Genomic DNA, 18,420 nt, shown 5'->3' with positions numbered 1-18,420 from the left:
GAGCACAGACTCAGTACTTGTGGCGTACAGGCTCAGTTGCTCCGTGGCATGTGGGATCTTCCTGGACCAGGGCTCGAACCTGTGTCTCCTGCATTGTCCAGTGGATTCTTAACCATTGTGCCACCAAGGAAGCCCGGTATTGCATAATCTTATAAGTAGAAAAGAAGATGGACAAGTATATGTTTCAAGTTGTTACAGTTCATATGTTGCAAAACAGCTAGGGAATTCTGCTTCATTCAGGTATATTGCTGCTATTAGTTTTCTCAAAAAATATTATTACTGCTTCTCTCTTTCCATTAGAGCTGTTTCAAAACCAGAAAGATACAGTGGAGACAACATAATCTACAAACCACCAGGGGTAAGTTGCTATTTCTTAGTGTATAATTTTTAATATAATTTAAATACATATATAGTATAATCTGTAGTTTTGTACATGTTAATGTTCATAGAATCATAAAGTTTTAATATACAAAGGAACCTTAAGGCATCATTTTGTGCTAATCTAAACCTTTCAAAGTAACGATGAGGACACAAGCCTAAAGTCACTCGGGCATTTAGTGGCAGAGCTGGGACTAGAGATCCCCTGATCCCCAGGCCTTTTTCACCTCTCTGTTTTGCCTTTGGCCTGGGACTCAAATTAAAAAAAAAGGCTTCAGTGGTCTGTGATCATCACTCCAACTTGAGTGAGACTAGCCAAGCTCCCAAATCTCCTGGGGTATAAGTCCACCTGGTACTTGCCAGATACTAAGGAGTGCTAAGTTGTTTTTAACCCTTGGCTAAGAAGTTAGGTGTGTCTAAACTTAGAAGTAGCTGTTTAGGCCCAGGTGGTGGTAGCCACAAAAAAGACAGAAATCACAGTATTGTCACCCCAAATTGACGTAACTGTCTGTCATTGCAATTTTCACACACACACACAAATAGAAATCTATGGATTTTTTTTTAATTCATAGTTTTCACTTTAATTTTTTTTTGCGGTGTTTTGACACACTGAAGTTGTTAACTTTTCTATAGCCATATGAATGAATTTCTTGCTTAGAAAGCTCATTTCCTATTTTGAATTCATATAGGTATTTGCCTTTATTCTCTGCAATTGTATTTCTTTAATAATAGCTTACATAGTGTGACCATCTCTGGATTATCAGAATCTATGTGTCTCTCAGTGTAGCTTTCTTGTTAAGAGCACAGGCTCTGGAATGAGACTGTTTTAATGTCAAATCTGCCACCTTCCTTACCACTTCACACTGGTCAGAATAGCCATCATTAAAAAGTCTGCAAGTAACAAATGCTGGAGAGGGTGTGGAGAAAAGAGAACCGTCCTACACTGTTGGTGGGAATGTAAATTGGTGCAGCCACTATGGAAAACAATACGGAGGTTCCTTAAAAAACAAAAAATTGAGTTGCCGTATGATCCAGCACTCCCACTCCTGGGCATATACCCAGACAAAACCATAATTCAAGAAGATACACACACCCCTGTGTTCATAGCAGCACTATTTACAATAGCCAAGATATGGAAACAACCTAAATGTCCATCAACAGATGAATGGATAAAGATGTGGTACATATATACAATGGAATATTACTCAGCCATAAAAAAGAATAAAATAATGGCATTTGTAGCAACATGGATGGATCTAGAGATTATCATACTAAGGGAAGTTAAGTCAGAAAGAGAAGGACAAATATCATATCACTTATATGTGGAATCTAACATACAGTACAAATCAACATATCTAGAAACAGACTCACAGACATAGAGAACAGACTTGTGGTTGCCAAGGGGGAGAGTGGGTAGGGGAGGGAAGGAATGGGAGTTTTGGATTAGCAGAGGCAAACTATTACTGTATATAGGATGGATAAACAAGGTCCTACTGTATAGCACAGGGAACTATATTCAATATCCATAATGGAAAAGAATATGAAAAAGAATATATATAGATTCTTATACATACATATGTATAACTGAGTCGCTTTGCTCTATAGAAAAAAATAACATTGTAAATCAATTATATTTCAATAAAATAAAAAAAAGAATCTGCTACCTTCCTAGGTGTATAACTCTGGGAAAGTTTATTAGCTTCTCTGCGCTTTAGTTTGTTCATTAGTAAAAACAGCCATGATAATACTGGTACCTGCTTTATGGGGATGTTTTGAGGATTAATTGAGTCAACACATACAAGGTGTTTACAGTGGTAAAACAGTGCTTGGTCACAGTAAGTTGGCTTAGGTAATGTTAGCTATTTACCATCACTTTAGGCACTTCATAGATACAATTTTGAGTGAATGTGGAAACGGATACTGCAGTTAATTAATTTTAGAGATAGCCATGCCTTAGATTTATATAGTATCATGTATTTTTCAAGGCTTTTTCACTGGAAGTCTCCAAATTTTCTTCTAACATTTTTGAAGGGAGAGATAGCTAAATTAAATCATTAGGATAATTCTTCTTTTTACAATGTCTGCCTGCTATTGATGAAGATACTGGTAAACATTTAATTGACGCAAATCCAAGGGAAAGCAGAAGGCTTACACATCACAGGTTGGATAATCAGGTCCCCGATAATCACAGAGTTATCAGCTTATTACCATCTATAGCCCTCTTTCTCAGAAGTTCCATGTTTTTTGTTTCTTTTGTATCCTGTATAGATTTTCTGGGTTCATAGATGGCTTTAATAATGCATTTTTGCTAGCGCAGGTTAGATTTGTTTAATTTTTTTTCTTTGTTTTTATAACAGCATTCTGCTCCAGATATGGTGTACTTGGGATCTATGACAAATTTTGATGGGACTTACAATTGGATTCAAGATAAATGTGTTCCTCTTGTCCGAGAAATAACATTTGAAAATGGAGAGGTACAGACTTTCTAATGTGTGTTGTTAGTTTTAATTAAGATTTCCGAAAGAGCAAGCTTCCTCCACCCATCTTACTATTTTACCACAGAACTTATCAGTTATAAAAATCATACAGTGAACATAAGTACATATAGCTATTTCCATAATACAGGCCAATGGTTCTCCACCTCTGCTATCCCAGAACCCCACTGTTGTATTTCCTGCAATAGCAGTGGTTCATGACAGCCTTGAAAATGAGTTTGAAAGTGCCTCTCAGGTGATTCTGATCCCACCCTTGGTTGAAGATCCTTGTTTAAGGGGATTGCTTTAGAAGCAATGCTCTGCAGATTTTAGTTACAATTAATTACATACAGTGAATAATCATTTGGTATAAAAAGGTTTTTCTGATTCCTGTCTATCCTAAAAGAATGAAACTGTGTTCTCTTTCCATCGTAAATAATGAAGGCAATTATCAGTTGTCATGTAACTGTCCTCAGTGATCCCATGCGGCTGAAAAAAGGCCCATCCCAAACTCTGAACAACTCCCACAAAAACAAAACACAAAAACCTAAGAAGTTGGAGGAGCAAGTACAAAGAGCTGTGTCTGTGAGGTGCCTCTCTCTGTTCTTTACTGTATTTGAAACATCTTTCATTTCATTTTGTTCCTTCATTTTCAAAACCCTCAGTCTAAGAATGTAATTTTTAAAAAGCATTAAAAAAAGTTTAAAAAAAACCTTTCTATATGCATACTTACTTCAAAGAATTATAAGTGCATAGCTCAGGTATTGAATACACAACTCAAGAAATTATCACAGAGTAAACACACTCATATAAGCCCCACCAAGTCAGAGGTTGGCAATTCTGTAAGAAGTCAGACAGTAAATATTTTAGGTTTTGCAGTTCATATAGTCTCTGTTGCAACTTCTCAACTTGGCAGTTGTGGCACAAAAGCAGCCCTAGATAGTACATAAATAAGTATGGTTGTATTCCAGTAAAGCTTGCTTGCACGCTTATTGTCTTAGTTTCTATCAAATGAACAGCCCTTCTACTTTTCTCAGTTCTCAGGGTTTCAGGTATGTTTAGCTGAATTAACTTACATTTTTATTGTATCATTTAGTCCTTAGAGGCTTAGAAAGATCTAGTAACCTGTCACGATTATTCACCTGCTTTGACAGTTCTTACAGGGATACTTTCAAAACAATTGAAAGTTATGGATTTGGAAAATCTTAAACAATTAAACAGGGTCTGTCCGTCCTCCCCCAGCCCTACCTCCCGCCCTACGGTAGTTGGCACATTTAATAATTCTTTAGATTTATTACATGTTGTAACCAACTACCCATAAATCCTTTAAACTATGGGGAAAGATTTGTTAACCTCTGAATCTGGTTGTCTTGCTCTCCCTCTCCTGAATCCTTTAATACCTGCTGGGTAAAGAATATGTTGGTATGGATGTGGACATGGGTACACTTGGAAGCTCTAGCAGCATAAACTACCAGCTACTATGTTAACATATGTACTGATAAATTAGTTTAGCAAACTAATTCACATAGTTTCGAATTATTAATCTATTACTTGCCTCTTAACAGCTGTTATTTCATCCATATTTGTGTTTTTTTGTTTAAACAAAAAATTTTTTGTTTACCTCCAAAAGTAGTAATTTTGTTTATTACTAATAAAGTAATATATTTGTTTCTACTTTTAACTTCTTAGCTCTTAAATTTTCTAAAAGGTAACTGCTGAGTCTTCTTTCCCAATTAGTATTTATTCAGCAACATTTGTGTCTTCATTTATTCAGTCATAGGTTGATTCCATATTGTGTACAAAAATCTGTGAGCAAAGGAGAAGTGAAATAAGATTCTCTGTCTTTAAGGGGTTTTCAATCCAGTAGTTCACATGTACAGACAATATAAAGACATGCCCCATGCCACATGCCACATGAGGGGCACTGAGAAAATGTTCTGAGAGTTCAGAGAGAACTCAGTTCTACCTTTGGCAGAAATGGGATAGAATCAGGAATGGCTTTCTAAAAGAGGCATTTCAGTCCTGAAAAGGGATAAAAGAGAAAGAGAAGTACTAATGGAAATAGGGAATTAAGAGGAGGGGACAGTGCATTTATGTTGAGCATTGAAGGTACTGGAACTGGACTTGGAGATAAGGGACCAATTTGAGTTGGTGACTGAGATTGTTGACCTAGTTGAAGTTGCCAGGCTAGAGCAGAGAAGTCCAAAGACAGAACCATGGAAGAGTAGTTGCAATTAATGTGTTGGGAAAGAAAAAATGTGAGCACAAGAGATAAAAAGTGAGGAAGAAGAAATTCTAAATCAGTTTGCTAAAACATCATTGTGATGCCAGGAGCTGGGGGTAAGAGAGATGGGAAGTGACTGCTAATGACTCTGGATTTCTTTTAGGAGTGATGAAATGTTCTGGAATTAGATAGTGTTGATGCTTGCAACCTTGTGAATATAATAAAACCCACCAAATTGTACACTTCAAAATGCTGCATTTTATGGTATTTGAATTACAGTCATCTCTTGCTTTCTGCCGGGAATTGATTCCCAGACCCCCACGGATATCAAAATCCTCGGATGCTCAAGTCCCTTACAGTTGGCCCTCCAGTATTTTTGGGTTCCACATCTATGGATTCAACCAACTCGTGGATCCTGTGGATATGGAAGGCCGACTATATATCTCAATTAACAAAAAAAGGTGAACTTGATGAAAAGCTTAATCATTTATCCTATGTGTGAGTGCAACAGTCTTAAACATGGAGACAGGAACCAGAAGAAAACTCTTATCCTATAAAATAGGTTCCAGTTTCAGCTTTTTTAGGGTAAGGACATGTGTGCTTTCTCCTGAGGCAGTTCCTAAGTTATAGAGAGATAAGCAAAAGAATTGTTAATGGAAATGATTTTATTATGGGGCCCTTTCTGGACTTTTTTTATGAGTCAGAACTTAGCATTTGTCAGAGAGAATAAATGATCAAAATATGCTGTCTACTTATCACATTTCTCTTGTATTCTCCAATAACAATAATAAAAATTTTTTAAGTAACAAAAATTTCAAGATGTTTTTGTGTATGTATACATACAAGGTATCTAAACATACACATATATAGTGGCAAGTATTTGTTAATAATGTTGATAAATTGTGTATTGGTTGAAAACTGGCTATGTTATGGGGTTTTTGTCTTTTGTTCTGAATCACACTTTTCAGCTTTTGGTAGGTCTCATGTAAGTGGAGTGGGTTTTGCAATAAACCTTAGAATAAGCATAAGTTTGCAAATCAGTTAGATTTATTTATTGCTGGTACACTCAGTTTTTCAGTGTTATCCGTGAAGACTGTTTATCCTCTCGTAAAATCAACATCTTGAAAAAGAATCAGCATAGTTCCTCCTTTGGTCAACTCACGTTTTAAATGTCATGGCTTCATCCAATACTAGCTAACAGGTCAGCCTGGTGGTTACTTTAAGGCAGGTCAGCATCTACAGTACAGCAGGACATGTGAGTCCTCTGAGTGCTTGGATACTTAAGGTGGAGGGCATGCGTTCCTTCTTCCATTAAGGCATTTATTGACACCATTGGATCTCTTTCCTGGGATGTTGCAGCTGTTGCATGTTATGTGGGCTGGGTTTAAAATTGTTCCTACCTAGAAAATAGCTAGAGCTGAATGGAGAGGCCTGATAATTCTCACTGAATACTTCTCTATACAGGAATTGACAGAAGAAGGACTGCCTTTTCTCATACTCTTCCACATGAAAGAAGATACAGAGAGTTTAGAAATATTCCAGAATGAAGTAGCCCGACAATTAATAAGTGAAAAAGGTAGACAGATTAAGGTGTTTGTTTATATCCTTCCTTTCTCTATTTTTGTACCTTCTCCCTTTTCCATTACATTAATACAGAAACATATTTGGGTTAAAAACTTAACAAATTATTTTAACTCTGCTCAACTCCTGAATTTACATTGAAAACATGGGGATGGGAGGCGTCAGTAGAGATAATATGAGGCAATAGCTTTAAAAAAGAAAACAAACAAACCCTGACTCTTTTAGCTCTCTAAAATCAAACAGCATGAAAAGTGGGGTCATGGGTGGACAGTGTTAGTTTTAGGCACTTTCTTCCAGCACCTTGATACCTCTCTGGTCCTTTTCTAATAGTCCCAAAAATACTGCTGAGAGAACTTACACAGTCAGATTAACATTTACTATATTTCCAAGTGAAAGAAAGTTGAGTAGTTCTCTGCAGACTTCTCCAAAGCATCAAAAAGGAATTTGAGGTATCACCAGCTTTCCCTCTGTAGTTAGAGAAGAAAGTCAAACAAAATAAACTGAAGGCTTTGTATAGAGCCATGCCCATATTAGTCACTCTAAATATTTTTGGGGTTGAATTGGATTAAAAATCGACCAGTAGGGACTGGAAGGGCATCCTTGATGAAATGAAGATGATCCTATGAGAACAGATCATATGTCAGTTTCTGGAACTTGTTCCCCAGACCTGGGTAATCTGCAGAGCAAATGATTACCCACTTAAAGAAAATTTAAAAATTCACTATAGCATTTGAATTTGGGTTGAGTTCCTATAATTTTTAAGGAAATTATACTCTCTGCCCTAAGAATTAAGATCCTACCTTTTTAAAGTGTTGTAATATTTAGGCTTTAGTTTTTGTGGTCTACATTACTCTAAAGCATGTTGGGTTTTTTTAGTATGTCACTTTTTATGAACTTGCAAACTTATGAGAATACGCTGTGTGAGCGCTGACTGTTATGCTAGACAGAAATGTCTTAGCTGATTGCATGTCCTCTTCCTCTTTTGACCCTCAAAAGAATATTCTAATCTACCTCTCCAAATTCTATTTCTTTTAAAGGTACCATAAACTTTTTACATGCTGACTGTGACAAATTTAGACATCCTCTTCTGCATATACAGAAGACTCCAGCAGATTGCCCTGTAATAGCTATTGACAGCTTTAGGCATATGTATGTGTTTGGAGACTTCAGGGATGTATTGTAAGTATTCATTTTGGTTTTTTAAAATTACTGATATATGTCTCAAAAATGAACTTAAAATAATTGAATATTTTAAATAACCCTATGTTGAAATGCTTTGTTATTCAAAAGGAAGAGTTTTTTTTTTTCACTCCAGATTATAGTATAATTGACTGTGGGGAATTCCCTGATGGTCCAGCAGTTAGGACTTGGCGCTTTCACTGGTCGGGGAACTAAGATCCTGCAAGCTGAGCAGTGTGGTAAAAAAAAAAAAAAAAGAAAATGTTAACTGACTATGAGAATTATGATATATCCCTATAGAAATGCCAGCATTAGATGATCCTAAATGCCTTGGGAATTAATCTCTGAAAGAAAATTTTTGACCTATGAGAAATTCGTTTTGAATTGAGTTTGGTCTTTGTCAGCACATCAAGGAAAGTGGGTTAATCCTAGGTAGGTTAAAGGAAATGGGTAATATTGCTGCTTATTTGTGACTGTGTCTACCGAGAACATTAGTGGTGTTTAAGACCCAGAAGATGGCTGTGACAAGGCATTTGTAAGGGCATACAGCTAGGGACCTTTCCAAGAACGGATATGCTTCCTGACTCTATTCTCACCTTTCCACAGTATTAATAAACATATAAACCTTGTAACTACCACAGATATTAAATTTTTATCAGCTTTCTGAGATGTTAAATACAGTGATTAAAAATGGAAATGTTTCTTCATATATGAAAAATTTAAGCAATACAGGTATTAATTCACACTAGACCTTTTCTTTTCAAAATTCATTTAAATAACCTCTTTTTTAATGTCCAAAGATTAAATTTCACAGTTAGAGGGTGATTTGAAGTCCTATTGCAAGATGAATTACCTCATTCATTTCTAAATATTTTAATAGAGATGTGGTTCTTTGATAGAAGATTCTCAGTCCTCATATAGAGGAGGCCTACATTTGAGTCCTACCTCGGTCAAATCACTTAACTTCTCTGTTCTTGTTTCTTTACACTTAAAATATGGTTGGTGGTACAGCCTCCCTAATGGGATTGTTACAGAAATTAACAAGATGATGGCTGTGTTATGAACCTTAAAGTACTTACAGATACTGTTTTTATTTTACCTGTACTCAAAAGAATACCACTTAGTATATTAACTCATTGAAAATTTATCCGGGTCTTCTATACGACAGTTGTATAACATAAACCAAGTCATATAAAAACTAATGGTTTAGGGCTTCCCTGGTGGTGCAGTGGTTGGGAGTCTGCCTGCCGATGCAGGGGACACGGGTTCGTGCCCCGGTCCAGGAGGATCCCGTGTGCCGCGGAGCGGCTGGGCCCGTGAGCCATGGTCGCTGAGCCTGCACGTCTGGAGCCTGTGCTCTGTGGCGGGAGGGGCCGCGACAGTGAGAGGCCCACGTACCGCAAAAAAACAAAAAACAAAAAACAAAAAAACCCCAACGGTTTAAAGTTTACTAAGACTGGATCCCTGCCCTCAAAGAACTCACAACCAGGTAGAAAAAGAAGACAAGCTGGGTAACAGGCAGTTGTTTTATAATGTGATAAGTGCTCTGACAGAGTTCAGCAGAAGGGGCACCTGATTCAAGATTTCTGGAGATGTTAATGCCTAAGGTAGGACCTAAAGTTCTCTAGAAGTTTTTCATGGAAGTGAGAAGGAGACAGGGCTTGGAGAAAGGTGATGTTGGTAGAAACAAGTACAGAGTCTCTTGGCTGAATATGAGTGAACAGCAGGGGTGTCGCTGAGGGATGCGGTCAAGAGAAGTAAATAGGAGCTTGTTCATGAAAGCCCCTACATGCTGTGTTAAGGAAGTTTGATCCTGAAAACTATGAAGAGCCAATGAAGGATTTTAATCAGGGGATTGTTTTTTTAAAGATCACTCTGAATGCAAACTGGAGAATAGATTAGACGGAGTCAAAATAGGATCTAGGAGGCTGTTCAGTAATCCAGGCAAGAGTTGATGATAGATACTTAAATGAATGAATTTCCAAAATTCTGGCAGTAGCACTAAGTAAAGCTAGAGAGAAGCAGGATTCTTGAGACTTTTTTTTAGGTGGAATAGGAGGACTTGTGGGGGAGGGGCGAGGCTAGCCTGATGGCCAGGACTCTGATTTGGACAACTAACTGGGTTGTGATGCCACTAACTGAGCTGGGAACTTAGTGGAGGAGCAGCCTTGTGGTAAAGATGACGAGTTCCTTTTCTTGGCATATTGAATTTGAGGTGCTTGTGGGCTACAAAGGAGAAGAGTGTCCAGAAAGGAGTTTATATGGCTCTGGGATTCAACAGTGAGATAAGGGCTGGGTCTTGAACACATGGGGATGTAGTTGAAGTTACTGAAACAGATGAGATGACCTAGAACGGGGTTGAAAGTGGAACCCTGATGAATACCAACATTTAAGGAGAGGATAGAAGAAGGAACATGTGCAGAAGACCGAAGAGGGGGAGGAATCAAAGAAGTGAAAGAAAAAACAGAAAAGAGTAATATGGTAATTGCGGGAGGAGCACTTCTAGCAGGAAGGAATGCTCAACCAGAAGATAAGGATGGAGCATCTGTTAGATTTGACCCTCAAAAGGCTGTATTGCAATGAATTGAAGAGTGTTTGGTAAGGAAATGAAGATTTGACATGAAGATTCTTGCAAGAAGCTAGCCTCTAAAGGGAAAGAAAAATAGGGAGATAGCTCCAGAGAGACATAGGGTGAAGTAAAGTTTTAGCTTTTCTTCCCCCCACTCCCCTTAGGGTAACAAGAAACTAAATATGATTAAATGCTTGTTGGGACAGAATCAAATGGATTTATTGAAGAGATAGGGAAAAGAGGGGTTCACTGATAAAGCAAAGTCGTAAGGAGCACAGAGGGAATGAGGGGCAAAGGAAAGGAAATAACCTACCCTCCCTAGTGAGAAAGAGAAGGAAGGGTGCAGCATTTCTTTGGGTTTTTTGGGGATTATGGTGTTAGCGACAGCAGCAGAAAACTGCTGAGGATCCTGTCTGATTCTTGTTTTTAACTATGGCTAAGGAAGCAAGATCATTTGCTGAGTGAGGAGCTGGGGGATAGTTTGAGAGGGCAGGACTGTGCTGGATTTAAAAAGGAAGAGTAGTTGTTCCCAGAAATCCACCATAAAGATCCAGATCTCCCTAAAATCCGGCATTTATTTGGATAAAAATTGGAACTCATACAGTCCGCTTAGCAACTGTGTGAGCGGTGACTGTTGTGCTAGACAGAAATGTCTTAGCTGATTGCATGTCCTTTTCCTCTTACTTCATTGGCTTGCCTCCAGAGGCTGCAAGCTCAAGATAAAAGAACAAACTTTTTAGGAGAGGGGGCAGCTGTTCTAGTGGTTGAGTTCGCTGCAAGAGCTTCCAGGCAGTGACTGTGCTTGGCATTAAAATGCTGCCCTATTCATGGGTCATTTGCATAAAGTCTTATCAGGCCATTTCCCTACCTTTGGTAGTGGATAAATCTTGGGTTGATTATTTACTTCTTCCTTTCACTGGAAATTTACAGCCCTAATTATGAAGTCTCAAATTAGCGGAAGTCAATAGGATGTTGACTCAGGTTAGGTTTACCAATCAGCAACCAAACTATGCCCAACTTTGGCTTTTATTCCTAGGAATGTTGTTACACGTGAAGGGAAACCTGTGACGAATTCTGTCTTGGCTATCTTAAGTTTTTTCCTCCAGTTCTGAAGTCGGGTTTAAAACACTCTAGCACTTCCAATCCCATCTTGGTGTCTTAGACTATCCAAACTAAGGTAAATGGTCATATTCTTTATCACATGACCCAGTCCCCCTATCCTCCAACCATAGTTCACTGGACCAAGAGATGGGCACTTGACCAAGAAAAGCTAATTTATCAGCTGGCAGCATTCTGCTTGTGCCCTGGTGCCAAAAGACACTGAGTCAATAAGATTCCCCAAAGAAATATGGAAATGGGAAATGATCCTCTCCCATCCTGCAAGTGGTTAGTCCTGTGAGCAGGGACGGAGATAAGAGAAGTGACTGTATTTGAAGCTCTGAAACAAATTACTTCTTTAATTTCTCCCTTAGGTGCCTGATTTCCCCTCCTAGGCACTATTTCCTCTAATATTTTTTTAATTGTAAAGAGGCATATGCTGTGTGAGCTACAAACTGAGCCTATGTGAATAGAAAAGTGTTAAAAATCAAAACATGCAGCAAAGTGAATCAGACACATTTAATGGCTTGTGTAATTGTCATTGTGCTGCATGGTAATTAAGGCTTAAATGATCAACAGTTTCCATAAATTGGTGTAATTACTATTACTTCTGCTTAGTAGCACGGCATTTCTGGGGTTAAGTGGGGGACGTATGGTTGTGGTAAGGAGAGACAAAGCAGATTTATGCTGCAGTTTCCTCCCAAGCTAGAGGCAGGCACTGTAGCATGGTGGGGGCAGGGCGAGGTGCTAACCAGTGTTGTATTCATCTCTTCTTGCAGAGAAAATGAGGGTTAGGGAGGTAAGGTAACCAGTAAGGCCGCACAACTAATTAGTGGCAGGGCTAGGAATCATTTCAGAGTATACTGAACCCCCAAATCCCAAGCTCATAACACTTGATACCAAAGCAGTTACATTTTCAGTATATATAAAAGCAGTGTAAGTGTGAATGTGAAAGATGTTTGAAGAGACAGTATTGCTAGTACCGGAAACTAAATCACAGATCTCTAAATCCTTAGTTTTTTTCTATAGATTGACCAGATTGGTCTCTTGCCAAATGTAAAGGAAAAACTTTTATATGGAGATGGGAATGGGGGGAAGTTTTGAAGCCCAAGAGCACATGAGGGTAGGTCTAGGAAATGTTCTCCAGTCCCGAGAGAAGAGAATAAATGATGGGGTCTGGTATAAGACTGTGGAAGGGCTTTCTAGAGAATCTTACCTTCTAAAAAACTGTGGCCTGCAAATACCCTACCATCTGTTCCTTTGCTTAAGGGTTCTTATGTAAGCTGCCACTGGAGCCCCAGTGATGGGAAAAAGCAGCAGGACAGACTTCAGGTCACTCCTAGGAAAATTAACAGGCTACTCTAATGCTAATGAGTTCCCCAACTCTGGGCTCTAGGTCATTTCTTCCAAATCACTAAATCACTGAGAATTATGATCGTAATTCCTTGAAGTACTCAGGTGAGGGTGGTTGTGGTGAGCTGAGACGAGACTGAAACTACAGGGGTGGGGTATCTCCCTAATTCAGCAATTTGCTTGTCTGCCACGATGAACTCTAGCCTGTCTCGTTGAACTTAGAGGGAACCAACCAGGAACTGAATGAAATGGTAAAGAACTTGGAGGGACAGGTAAGAGAAATGTTTAGAATCAGGTCACCGTTAAGTTCCCCTTTAACCCTGAGAATCTGGTTTTGTTCTTCATTGTCTAGGGGGTTCTTTTTTTTTTACCCAAATCAGGCTTTTCTTGATTGAAAAAAAAATGGTGCCGAGAAATCTTTATTATGTTCTTTTTTTTAATTTTTTAATTTTATTTTTTATACAGCAGGTTCTTATTAGTCATCAGTTTTATACACATCAGTGTATACATGTCAATCCCAATCGCCCAATTCATCACACACACACACACACCCACGCCGCCGCTTTCCCCCCTTGGTGTCCATGCATTTGTTCTCTACATCTGTGTCTCAACTTCTGCCCTGCAAACCAGTTCATGAGAAATCTTTTTAAAAGGCAAACCTTATTTAGTTTTTATTATCTCTTGTTATACTAACTGCTTTGTAATGGCATTAGTAGATGTTCATCCAGTGCTTTGCTTTTAGTTTCATCTGCTTATTACAAGATTAAGAGTTTGACTACTTTGAATGTATATATCTGGAATATATCCTAATATTTATCAACTACCCATCTGCCCTATTCCCCACCTCTCCTATTTATCTGTATACTTTTGATTCTCTGAATGTGTCTCTCCTGTCAACCACTGGGCAATATACACAGTGGTCCAGGTCCCTAAACACCATTTTTATTTTCATATACCGTACTTATCGTACAACTGATATTGATACGTAGTATTTATAAGTACTTTTTATTTTACAAATCATTCCAGTATATTTTACCTTATTTGGTCCTGCCAGCAAAATAGACATCAAACACTGACAGAGCCAGGCACTGTACCAGCCTTACTTTATACTTTTGTATGTGTTTTCAGTTAATCTATAACAAGCTTAGAAGATAGGTATTATTTCCACTTTTACAATAAAGAAGTTAAGCTCTGAGAGATTTATAAACTTTACTGAAGTGGAGTCACTATAGAGGCGATATAGCATAGTGGTTAGGTGCACAAGACTCTAGATCCGGACTGCTTAGATTTAAATCCCAGTCTGTTACCTATTAGTTATATCATCCTGGGCAATTTCTTACCACCTCTATGCCTCTGTTTGCTCATTGGTAAAATAGGAATAATAATAGCATCTACTTAATAGGGTTGTTGTGAGCATTAAATGAATGTATATATCTATGGCTCTTAGAACAGTGATACATGGTCAGTGCTATTAGAAGGCTAGCTATGATTATTATAGGCAATAATATATTTGGATTCAAATCCAAGTCTGTTAGACTATAAAAACAATAGTTAAGTTAAATAAAGCAGTTCTCATTTTACATATCAGAAAGCTGAAGCTCAAAGACGTTAAGTAACTTAAATGGCAAGATACAGTGTTTTTACACTGTAATACATTGAATGAGTTCAAACTACATTATTGTATGAGTCAAAAAGTAGAAAACAATATTAGGAAATTGAATCCAGCAGTGTATGAAAGAATAATAATATATCACAACCAAGTGGGCTTTATCCCAAGTGTGCAAGGCTCATTCAGCCTTCAAAAATCAATGAGAGTAATTCAGCATATACTGATTACATCAACATATGCAAGAAGCATTTGACAAAATTCAATATCCATCATGACAAAGATGCTTAACAAACTAGGAATATATGGAAACTTCCTCAATCTGATAAAGGACATTTACAAAGAACCTACTGCTAATACATATTTAATGGTGAAAGACTGAATGCTTTCCCCTTAAGATCAGGAACCAGGCAAAGATGTCTACTCTCTTTGTATGTGTGTGTTAAATATATCATTTGTTCCTTATTTCTGATTATAAAAATTTTATCTTCTTTGTGGATAATTCTTAAAGTTGATAAAATGCCAAAGAATAAATTAAAAATCACCCATAAATCCACAAGAGATCTATACATGTGTTATAAAATTAGAGCTATGTTATTTTATGAATTTTTTTTATCCCCATAAACATCTTCCCATGTCATTAATATTTTTCTGTTATTTCTAATGGTCAGATAGCTTGCCTTTGAATGGATTGTTTCATGATTTGTCTAAATAACCCCTGTTGTTTGAAATCCAGGTTTTTCCCATGAAAAAATAAATAACACTGCTAGTAATGGGACTTTACCTGATTCATCCTCATTAACATTCTTATAGTTTTGGGTGCTGTGGAACACTTTGAGTTCTGTGACACCATCATGATTTTCCCTCGTTTTCCCGTTTTTTGGTGCTTTCATTGTCTTTTACTGATTGTGCTTGTCTTTCACCCTTTGTAATAATGATCATAGTACTGTGCTGTCTAATATGATAGTTACTAGCCCTATATGAATACTTAAGTTTACATTAATTAAAATGATATAAATTAAAAGTCAGTTTCTCAGGCACTCTAAACCCATTTGAGGTGCTCAGTGGCGACATGCGGGTAGTGGTTCCTGTATTTGACAGCATAGATACACAATATTTTTCCGTCTTCACACAAGTGCTCCATCCTTCTCTCTGGATAGCAGCTTCTTCTGCTGCTGTGCTGTAACTTCTGCATGGATGTGGTTTTTTTTTTTTTTTAATTTATTTATTTAGTTTTGGCTGCATTGGGTCTTCGTTGCTGTGCGTGGCCTTTCTTTTTAGTTGCAGTGAGTGGGAGCTACTTTTCATTGCTGTGCACGGGCCTCATTGCAGTGGCCTCTCTCGTCTTGGAGCACTGGCTCTAGGCGCGCGGGCTCTAGAGCGCAGGCTCAGTAGTTGTGGTGCATGGGCCTAGCTGCTCTGCAGCATGTGGGATCTTCCTGGACCAGGGCTCGAACCCATGTCCCCTGCATTGGCAGGTGGATTCCTAACTACTGTGCCACCAGGGAGGCCCCATGGATGTGGTTCTGATTTATCATGACAGGACTTAGCATGAACTCTATATGATTTTATAACTCTTTGACTTTGTAACTCTATATGACTTTGTAACTCTAATCAAATCATCTGTGTTCCTTATATCTCTTAGTTCACATCCTCCAGGATCTGATTGGCTCAACACACATAGATTGGTTCCCTCTCCACTCCAAATTATATGTCCCCTCACTTTTTTTTCCATCTTTATTGAGGTATAACTGACAAAATTGCATATATTTAAGATATATTTTGATATATGTATACATTGTGAAATAATTACCACAGTCAAGTTCATTAACCTATCACCTCCCGTAGTTACGTTTTTTTTTTTTTTGGTGAGAACAATTAAGGTCTATTCTCTTAGCACATTTCAAATATACAATGCAATATTAGTACTATAGTCACCATGCTGTACCTTAGATCTCCAGAACTTACTCATCTTGCATAACTGAAACTTTGTATCCTTTGACCAACACTTTTCCATGTCTCCCACCCACTCAGTCCTTGGTGCCCACCAGTCTGTCCTCTGCTCCTGTGAGTTGTTTTTTCATATTTCACTTAGCATAATGTCATTCAGGTTCATCCATGTTGTCAAAAATGACAGGATTTCCTTCTTTGTTAAAGCTGAATAACATTGCATTGTGTGTGTGTGTGTGTGTGTGTGTGTGTGTGTGTGTGTGTGTGTGTATAAACCTTACCCATATTTTCCTTATCCATTCATTGATTGATGGTCACTAGGTTATTTCTCTATCTTGGATGTTGTGAATAATGCTGAAATGAACATGACAGTGCAGATATCTCAAGATACTGATTTCATTTCCTTTGCGTATACACTCAGAAGTGGGATTGTTGGGTCATAAGGTAGTTATATTTTTATTTTTTGAGGAACCACCATACTGTTTGCCATAATGGCCTTACCAGTTTACATTACCATGAACAGCATACAACGGCTCTCTCTTCTCCATATTCTTGCCAACACTTATTATCTTTTGTCTTTTTGATAATAACCATTCTAACAGGTGTGAGTTTTGTAAAATCATTGTGCATTTTGCAAATCATTGTGGTTTTCGATTTGCATTTCCCTGATGCCTAGTGATGTTGAATACCTTTTCATGTACCCATTAGCCCTTCATATATTGTCTTTTGAGAAATGTCTCTTCATGTTCTCTGCCCATTTTTAAATTAGGCTTTTGTTTTCTTGCTATTGAGTTGTGTTAGTTCCTTATGTTTTTGGATACTAAACCCTTACCATGTATATGATTTGCATATATTTTCTCTCATTCTGTAGGTTGTCTGTTCACTCTGTTGTTTCCTTTGCTGTGCAGAAGCTTTTTTGTTTGATACAATTGCATTGTCTTTGCTTTTTTTTTTTTTTTTTTTTTTTTTGGCGGTACATGGGCCTCTCACTGTTGTGGCCTCTCCCGTTGCGGAGCACAGGCTCCAGACGTGCAGGCTCAGCGGCCATGGCTCACGGGCCCAGCTGCTCCACGGCATGTGGGATTTTCCCGGACCGGGGCACGAACCTGTGTCCTCTGCATCGGCAGGCGGACTCGCAACCACTGCACCACCAGTGAAGCCCTATCTTTGCTTTTATTGCCTGTGCTTTTTGGGGTCATATCCAAAAAGTCATTGCCCAGACCAATGTCAAGAAACTTTATGCCTATGTTTTCTTCTAGGAGTTTTACAGTTTCAGGTCTCACATTTACGTCCTTAATCCATTTTGAATTGATTTTGTATATGGTGTGAGAGAGATATACAAAATAAAATTGGGTAAGGGTCCAGTTTTATTCCTCTTCATGTGATTCCCAGCACCATTTATTTAAAAAACTACTCTTTCTTGGGCTTCCCTGGTGGCACAGTGGTTAAGAATCCACCTGCCAGGCTTCCCTGGTGGTGTAGTGGTTGAGAGTCCGCCTGCCGATGCAGGGGACATGGGTTCATGCCCCGGTCCGGGAGGATCCCACGTGCCGCAGAGCGGCTGAGTCCATGGGCCATGGCCACTGGGACTGTGCGTACGGAGCCTGTGCTCCACAACGGGAGAAGCCACAGCAGTGAGAGGCCTGCGTACCGCAAAAAAAAAAAAAAAAAAAGAGTCCACCTGCCAATGCAGGGGACACGGGTTCAAGCCCTGGTCCGGGAAGATCCCACATGCCTTGGAGCAACTAAGCCCTTATACCACAACTACGGAGTCTGTGCTCTAGAGCCCGTGAGCCACAACTACTGAAGCCTGCGTGCCTAGAGCCTGTGCTCCGCAACAAGAGAAGCCACCACAATGAGAAGCCTGCGCACTGCAACAAAGAGTAGCCCCCACTCGCCACAACCAGAGAAAACCCTGCATGCAGCAATGAAGACCCAACACAGCCAAAAATAAAATAAATAAATAAATTAAAATAAAAACTACCCTTTCCTCATTGTGTATTCTTGG

General features: G+C 38.5%; 1 protein-coding gene across 2 annotated transcripts in view; it reads left to right on the top strand.

The window, feature by feature from the left end:
* ERP44 (endoplasmic reticulum protein 44) overlaps window positions 1–18,420 on the top strand; it is an 88,640-nt gene that overhangs the window by 63,024 nt on the left and 7,196 nt on the right. For both annotated transcript variants that reach the window (XM_004271482.4, XM_033431199.2), the window contains 4 exons: window positions 301–358; window positions 2,736–2,852; window positions 6,541–6,652; window positions 7,695–7,836. In XM_004271482.4, coding sequence (XP_004271530.1) covers window positions 301–358; window positions 2,736–2,852; window positions 6,541–6,652; window positions 7,695–7,836 — 429 coding nt within the window. The remainder of the gene's footprint in view (window positions 1–300; window positions 359–2,735; window positions 2,853–6,540; window positions 6,653–7,694; window positions 7,837–18,420) is intronic.

Source organism: Orcinus orca, chromosome 6, assembly GCF_937001465.1.
Source record: "Orcinus orca chromosome 6, mOrcOrc1.1, whole genome shotgun sequence".
Classification (NCBI taxonomy): Eukaryota; Metazoa; Chordata; class Mammalia; order Artiodactyla; family Delphinidae; genus Orcinus; species Orcinus orca.
This window is presented reverse-complemented; position numbering and strand designations above follow the sequence as displayed.